This window comes from Oncorhynchus keta, chromosome 10 (assembly GCF_023373465.1).
Source record: "Oncorhynchus keta strain PuntledgeMale-10-30-2019 chromosome 10, Oket_V2, whole genome shotgun sequence".
NCBI classification, from domain to species: domain Eukaryota; kingdom Metazoa; phylum Chordata; class Actinopteri; order Salmoniformes; family Salmonidae; genus Oncorhynchus; species Oncorhynchus keta.
The window spans coordinates 62103240-62111745 of NC_068430.1; the positions used below are offsets into that span (position 1 = coordinate 62103240).

An 8506-nucleotide genomic window follows, 5' to 3' on the forward strand; every position below is an offset into this window, starting at 1 on the left:
CTAAAATAACGTTTATTGCCGATAAACATCATTAATAATCGATCAAACTTGTACGACAAACGTGTGCATCATCATATTCAGTTACTTCCTGTCGGGATGTTGTGAGCTGTGATTGTTTATGCTGCTGCGTAATATGACCAACACTCTCTGATAAAGGTAACTTTCAAACAAATATTTGGAAATAACAGCATATCGATTATGTGGATAAGTGGTACTCGTGTTTCTTTGGCAGTGGAGATATTTGTTGTAGCTAATCTAGCTAGCCAAGCAAAATAAGCTAAACAACATCACCGTTTCCTGGGAGTTGACATGACAGCAAGTATTTCAGCTAGCTACTATAACGGTATTACCTAACTCTTTCTTAAACAGCGCTGTCAAAGTACAGAAGGCTTTACCTGCTCATTCTTTTTCATTGTACATATATAGGTAGAATTATATCCAACGTTATAGATACAGTGAGTACAATGAGAGTCCCTGACCAGACACAACCCACCACCATGCACGAATGCCTTCCAGCAGACGCAGTGGGCAGACGGGTGGCTTGTGACGGGGAGCGTGGCACGGTGCGGTTTGTTGGCACTGTACCACCAACTGCAGGTAAGCTAACTAGCTACAGACTGCTTGGGATATGGATATAATAGGCAAAGTAACAGAAGCGTTATCCACAGTGGGTGTGGCAGCACTGTTTGAGAGAATTTCTCCATTATTCTTGGTCATGTACTATAACCAAGTACTTATTCAGGGCCTGTGCTTACCAATGCCTCTGTGCTTAGGGTTGTGGCTTGGTGTGGAGTGGGACAACCCTGATCGAGGCAAACACGATGGCAGCCATGAAGGTGTCCACTACTTCACTTGCAGGTAAAGTAAACCCTATCTAGTATCTCAATGATGGTAGCATGAAATTACACTGACCTGTTGAGATAGGTGTCATCCTAATCTCTGTTAACCCATAAATCCAATATAGCGTAATTTGGTCAGCTGCGTGATTTATTTCTGTGTTCATACGTGTTAGATATTGAGATTTCCGGCAAAAATGAAGTCTCCACTCTCAAAAAAAAGGAAACAGGAAACACAATTTTGGGGGGTTTGGAATGTGGCCATTATGTGTTTTGCTGCTCTCAGAAAAAGGTTCTCACCCCCTCCACCCCACCTAAGGCACCCGAAGGGAGGCTCTTTCGTCCGGCCCAAGAAGGCCAGCTTCGGGGTGGACTACCTGACGGCCATCAGGCGGCGTTACGAGATGGAGGTCCAGCAGGTCTTGGGAGAAGAGATCCAGATCTCCACGAGGACGGTGGAGATGGTGGGATTCGAGGCCATCACAGAGAAACAAAAGTAAGGGGACAACAAGGCTTTGGAGCCTGAGAGTAAGAGTGCATTTTAGTCCAGGACTAGGCTTAATCTGACTCCGGGAATCTGTCCCAAAGTGTGCTTATTTGTACGGTCAACTCTGTATGTACTGTTTGGAATATTGTTAAAGCATGCCACCTATACCAGAGGATGCCAGTATCGCAAAATAGTTTTCTAACCTAAAGGGTATTCCCTGGTTAAATAAAGGCTCAATAAATATTAAGTAAAGAATGGTTACAAAACGTAGGCACTTGAGTTGGGACTGTTGAACTCCACCACACTCCAACAGTTTCACTTGTCTGATCTGCAGTCATCTGTACTTATTCAGTGAAATGCGTTGTTGTCATCTGTGCTCCTCCGCAGGGTGGAAAACCTGACCGATGTTGCACTGAGGTTGTGCGAGGTTTCCAGCCCGGGCCCTCCGAATGAAATCCGAAACACCACTCCCCGTATCCTTTCATTTAGTAGCTCTTAATTAGCTAAATAAGTGCTCATGTCCAAAAAGTTACAACTGTCAATCATATGAAATTGTTAATGTTAATAATACTTGAGTGCGGGCCTCCCGGGTGGCGCAGTGGTCTAAAGCAGTGCTAGCTGTGACACCAGAGACTCTGGGTTCGAGCCCAGGCTCTGTCGCTGCCGGCTGCAACCGGGAGGTCCATGGGGCGACGCACAATTGGCCTAGCGCCGTCCGGGTTAGGGAGGGTTTGGCCGGCAGGGATATCCTTGTCTCATCGCGCACTAGCGACTTCTGTAGCGGGCCGTGCGCAGTGCACGATGACCAGGTCGCTAGGTGTACAGTGTTTCCTCCGACACATTGGTGCGGCTGGCTTCCAGGTTGGATGCGCGCTGTGTTAAGAAGCAGTGCGGCTTGGTTGGGTTGTGTTTCGGAGGACGCATGGCTCTCGACCTTCGCTTCTCCCGAGTCCATACGGGAGTTGTAGCGATGAGACAAGACAGTAACTACTAACAATTGGATACCACGAAAAGGGGGTAAAATAATGTTTAACTTTTTTTTATTTTTAAACAATAATACTTGAGTGCACTTCTCTGATCTGAACTTGATATCTGATATGTAGCTATTTTACACCATGTTTGCGTCCCAAATGGCACCCCCTTTCCCGATATAATGCACTACTTTTGACTAGGGCTCTGGTCAAAAGTTGTGCACTTTAGCGAATGTGTGTGTTATTTGGGTCGCAACCCCATTAGTAAATGTACGGTCCACCCACCCAATTGAATTAGCATGGGGGAAGCGTTGATTGGACATTTAGCTGATGGTGCTCTACTACTGCATCCTTAATGGTCCCTGTCAGACGTGCTGATGTTGGACCTGTGTGGGAACCTCCTGTGCTGTTGGGACGACGTGATGGCCGTCACTGAGCAGATGGAGGAACTCAAAGAGCTTCAGCTCAGGTAGATCACGCTGAATAATGATGTGTGTGTGTTTTTGTGCCTCACTTTTCTCAAACTCTGATCCCCTCACTGACTGTCTCTCTTGTCCTCTTTCCCCTCAGCCACAACAGACTGCGTGTGCCCTCCAACCCTACTGTGCGACCCCGGGCCTTCTCCTGCCTCAGGGTCCTCTCCCTCACCAACTGTGCCCTCACGTGGCCTCAGGTGACAGCCACCACCTTTCCCTTAGGCATTATGGGTCTCTTTCTCAATTCATCTTTCCTCAATTCCTCGCATCCTCTATACTTACATCCTTCTCATAACTCGTTGGAGAAGAAGGCTGGCGGGGAAGAACCTTGGATTTTATCCACCAATATGGTTGAGGAGGCGAAAAGATAGGATGTGAGGAATTGATGAAAGATTCATTCGGATCGATCCCATGTCAAGTAAATACAATATTGTAGGCTGATTTTATTTGTAAAGGTGTATTTGTACCAGTTAATACGGTAATAGATCATTAAGTTGCAGCACACAGTATGTTAATTAATGAGCTGGTGCAAACATGTGAAGGCCTAATGAAATGAGAAGTGATCGAAATGCTGAGTCTCTTTACATTTATCCATCTCCCTTTGGTGTTGGTCTGTTAGCTGCTTGAGTGCGCCCCCATGTGGCCAATGCTGGAAGAGCTCTACGCCTCTGAGAATGACATCACTGAGCTACAGAAGTAAGGTTTTAGCCGTCCGTTTTGGGTCTCCGTTCCGATGTATTTTAATTTTTTTCTAAAGCAACACTTGTAACATTTGACTTGTATTTCCGCCTCTTTTGCACAGGCCTAACGATGTCTTACAGTCTTTGACAGTTTTGGATCTCTCAACAAACCCTTTGGTTGATGGAGCCGTACTTAGTTTGGGCGAACTGCCTAGGTAAGAGCGGGCATAACGGTACCAACACAGACACTTCTCATAACTGTTCACTCCACCGTATGACAAATGACATAGCCCTGTTGTTAGCTTTGACTTGTGCATTTATAGTTCTTGGGAGTACTTTACTTTCATGAGCATTATCAACAACAACAAAATGTATACTATTATCCTAATAAATGTCCTTGTTTGTAAACATTAGAATTTCAATGAATAAGCATTTGTATCATTTATAATAAATTATGTAGCATTTATAATGTAATTTGCCATAAAGTGTAACCTTTTACATCCGTGCTTTTCATGAATTTCAGACTGGAGAATCTAAATATGTCTAAGACTGGTTTGTCAACCTTGCGGTTTGATGACGCAATGCCTGGTAAAGTTTACGTCGGACATTGTTTGGGAAAAAACGTGACCTTTTTTTTGACGTGTTTGTTATTAATGGAAGTCAAGTTGAATTAGCATAGCAGTAGAGGTAGTTGAACAAGATCCCAGAAGATGCATGTGGATATGTGTTTCGATGACACATGCATTTGACAATGGGTAGAACTGTAAGGGCGAAAGATGGGCATTGAGTATACTGGTAAGACTTGTAAATTATTATTTTATCACGTCTTCTGAAGGTTGCAAAACGGCTATGTTTCCTGCCCTGAAAAGTCTCGCAGTTAACAGCAACAACATTTCAGAGGTGAGCGTTGTCTAAGAAAGATTTGATCGTAGTGAAATATATCCGGATATATAAATGATTAATTACTAAACAAATTTGGTGAATGTCACTAGTCTGCAAAAAGTTAATAGTTGTTCTGTGAAAATGGATATGAATGTGAAATCCTTCTAACTCAACCTTTTATCTCCTCTCTTTCTCTCTCTCTCAACCCTACACGTACACTTGCTTGTGCTTACACACTGACACGGCAATACGTACAACAATTTTTAAAAATCGCACACACTCACCAACACACTCTTACAATCTCATTCACTCACTGACACATTCATTGACACACACAGTGGTCGGTAATAAACGAGCTAGAGAAGCTGCAGAGCCTGGTCCGGTTGTCGTGTCGGCAGAACCCCCTGCTGAGCCAGGAAAGGAACCCCGGCACGGCCATGCAGCTGCTTATTGCCAGGGTGGGCCGGCTGGAGGCCCTCAATAGGTGGACGGTGAGGCCCCGTCATCTGTTTTAACGCTACCGCCAAACCGGGGTGTTTTCATTAAGCTCCATTTTAATTTACCCGGTTCTGAACGACAGATCCAGCTTCTTACAGTTGATCCCCACATGCAATTTATACTGGTGCGATTAATGGTCAGCCACTGCGCACGCAAACCTAAAATAATCACAGTGATAGATCCAGCTCTATGCCTCCATCCCAAATGAATGGAAAAGATATGCACCGAAGAAAACCAGGAAATTAGTGCTTACTATATCTTCATTCAATATTGAGGCATATAGTAGCTGGAGCTACACAACTTTTATCTAGACATTGTGAAATGTTCCTTTAAAGCTATATATGTTTCCTTCTCGCATCTCCCACTATGAATACATCAGTGTTTGCAGATGTTCTTGCTGAAATCCTCCATTCTCTTTCCTTGTTACCGTGGTTACCTGTAGGTCCTGCCTGAGGACAGGAGGGGGGCGGAGCTGGACTACTGCAAGATGTTTGGGCTAGAGTGGCTGGCATCCGGGGGACACCGAGACCCCCAGCAGAACCGCCCTAGTGCTGAATTCACTGCACAGCACCCCCGCTATCAGAGTCTCATACAGAGTGAGTCAAGAGTGATACATTCCTCCCAAGGTTTCCCCGGCAACACCCTATTTCAGACTGAGAAGTGGTACAGCCCACCCTATATCTACTCGACTATAGGCATTTCTGAAGAAAAAACATATGCCGTACTGCTACCCATATCCCGAGAAAGAAGTGATACAACGCAGCCCATGTCACTCTTACAAAGAGACAGTGATGATCCTAATTCCCGCCCTATAGTCATTATAAGTTCAATGAATTGACAGAGAGGCTCGATTTCCTTTTTGTTTTTCAGAATACGGAGCTCCAGAAGACAGCGAACTGAAGAAGCAGGAGCCATTTGCACTGAAAAACCAGCTCTTAAGTGAGTCCTCCTCACTTCTCTTAAGTCTAATTTATACAGTACACAACGCAAGAACATAATTCGCTATGCAAAATGGCGATCCTGTGTAGATGCGTCAAGTTAGAAATTCCGTGGCTGCACACATTCGTGTAAAGCAGTGTTACTTAATCCTGGTCCTGGGATTTTTGCCCTAGCACTACACACCGGATTTCACTAAGCAACTCATTATCAAACATTTAATAAGTGTAATCGGCTGTCTAGGGCAAAAACAAAAGTGTGGCCCCCAAGAGCAGGATTATGAAACAATTCTGGAATTAATTAGATTTTTTAAATTATTTGCTAATATACCGTAATAATCTCATTCCCAGAACTGCATGTGCTGTGACCCAATAAACACATTGAAATATTTACTCAGGAGATGAGTCAGCGTATCTAAATTGCATTATGGTGGTTCAAACCCTGAATGCTGATTTGGCTGAAAGCCGTGGTACTGTATATCAGACCGTATACCACGGGTATGACAAAACATATATATTTTTTACTGCTCTAATTATGTTGGTAACCAGTTTATAATAGCAATAAGGCACCTCAGGGTTTTGTGATATATGGCCAATATACCACGGCTAATGGCTGTGTCCAGGCCCTCCACGTTACGTCGTGTGTAAGAACAGCCCTTAGCCGTGGTATATTGGCCATATACCACACCCCCTTGGGCCTTCTTGCTTAATTAGTTCTTAAGAGTAATATAGCATTTCAAACCTCCCCCACCAGGCATAACATTTGTTTGTCCAGATGAGACGGACCGAAAATCTGTGGTGAAGAAACTCCCAGGTAAAGGCTCCCACCTGTCTTCATCGGCTAGTTAGATGGCATTTAATATTATTATTATTATTATCATATTATGTTCAGTATCTAAGCTAATGAATTGAGATGTGTATGGATGTCAGTGGACTTTTCACATGTGCCAGACTCAGACTCACATATAGCCCCTGGTAAATGTCTGTTCCTCTTAATGTTTCTCCCTCAGTCATTTCTGACTGTGCTTTCAAATAACAATGCAAAATATGCAAGGAGGTCGGGACCCTGATTTGAAGTGAAGTGACTGTAACCTATTGCATTTGAATAAAGATATTCAGGGGTCACTCCACCCTTTTGATGTGTTTTAGATTCCATGATCGTTCAGAAAGTGAAGGGGCTGCTCTACAGACTGCTAAAGATACCGGGTGCTGAGTTGAAACTCTCCTATACTAGCTCAAAGGTAAAGAGGTTTACTGACAACAGCAACTGCCCTATACTAGCTCAAAGGTAAAGAGGTTTACTGACAACGGCAACTGCCCTATACTAGCTCAAAGGTAAAGGGGTCTAAATAGACTAGGTGAAATGGTCTTACTCACCTAGACTAGCCCACAGTAGTTTTATTTCTGTGTTGGTGTAACTGTCCTCGCCACTCATAGGTGAATCTGTTTAATAGACCAATGGTACATTCCCACTTTTTTTAGCAGTGGAATGGGCTCCCTAAAACAACATGTGTCTTTCCTCAGATGGAGGGCAAAGAGATTGAGATCGACAACGACCTGAAACCGCTGCAGTTCTACTCCATCGAAGACGGAGACAAGGTCCTTGTCCGCTGGTTGTGATCTGCAAAGGTCCGGATTGGCTGCCTGATGACTCAAACTGAGTTCTTCCATGGCATAACGTTTGGCCGGAGCAAGGAGTTTGGGTCGCCAGGCAACCAAATTTGAAGTTTAAGCGATATTCCGAAATCCACGAGAAAAATGTACAGCACTAAACCTGGGACGAAAACACAGCTCAGCTCCTATTCAGCCTGAGGAAACCAATCGATGTAGGAGAAAGAAACACAGGGTCGTGTTCATTTGGCATGAAATGGAAGATAACTGTCCAAAACGGAGTGAAACAGGAAGGGAACATCTGAACTTGTCCAATAAGAGTTGTGCCCTTATGAACACAACCCAAGCGTGAACAATGTGTATTTGTATTTATTAGGATTGTATCAACAGCTTACATCATAAATAAAACAATTCATCATCCAATAAATAATACAAAAATTACTGTTATTACTTTCACTCAATGAGGCACTGGGCAAAAGAGAATTAGGAGACATTTAGGCCCTTGAATGGTGGATTTGACCATCCCTGAGCTATGGCAGCTTTCATAGCTTGGCCTTTAGTGAGTTAGCAGCAGTTAAGGTATTTTTTATTTAACCTTTATTTAACTAGGCAAGTCAGTTTTAAGAACAAATTCTTATTTACAATGCCAGCCTACCAAAAGGCAAAAGGCCTCCTGCGGGGACGGGGCCCTGAGATTAAAAATACAACATAAATCCAATATAAATATAGGACAAAACACACATCACAACAAGAGAGACAACATAGCACTACATAAAGAGAGACCTAAGACGACAACATACCAACGCAGCAACACATGACAACACAGCATGGTAGCAACCCAAAACATGGTAGGAACATTATTGGGCACAGACAACAGCACAAAGGGCAAGAAGGTAGAGACAGCAATACATCACGCAAAGCAGCCACAACTGTCAGTCACGAGTGTCCATGATTGAGTCTTTGAATGAAGAGATTGAGATTAAACTGTCTAGTATCATCAGGTGGTGTCAAATTAACCTAAAACTTTCCAGCATATATAGCTCTGAATATGTGGTAGATAGGCTGTTGGTCGACCAATATGTTTTGTTGTTGTAGCAAATAGTTTCTTTTTTTCATGCCACATGAGACAC

At 43.6% G+C, this 8506-nt stretch overlaps 1 protein-coding gene across 2 annotated transcripts; it reads left to right on the top strand.

The window, feature by feature from the left end:
- The first annotated feature begins 12 nt into the window (after positions 1-12).
- Positions 13-7817, top strand: tbce (tubulin folding cofactor E). Of its 2 annotated transcripts, none has more exons than XM_035778930.2 (17): positions 13-156; positions 427-597; positions 774-858; positions 1156-1332; positions 1711-1796; positions 2664-2763; positions 2865-2967; positions 3390-3466; positions 3573-3665; positions 3974-4038; positions 4286-4350; positions 4671-4823; positions 5273-5426; positions 5701-5769; positions 6520-6579; positions 6915-7006; positions 7290-7817. In XM_035778930.2, the coding sequence occupies exons 2-17, from the start codon at positions 465-467 to the stop codon at positions 7383-7385; spliced, it is 1608 nt and encodes a 535-aa protein (XP_035634823.1). In that variant the 5' UTR covers positions 13-156; positions 427-464; the 3' UTR covers positions 7386-7817. The 2 variants fall into 2 exon arrangements, with proteins under 2 accessions (XP_035634823.1, XP_052383415.1); XM_052527455.1 differs by having other exon boundaries at positions 68-155; positions 415-597.
- Positions 7818-8506: the final 689 nt, after the last annotated feature.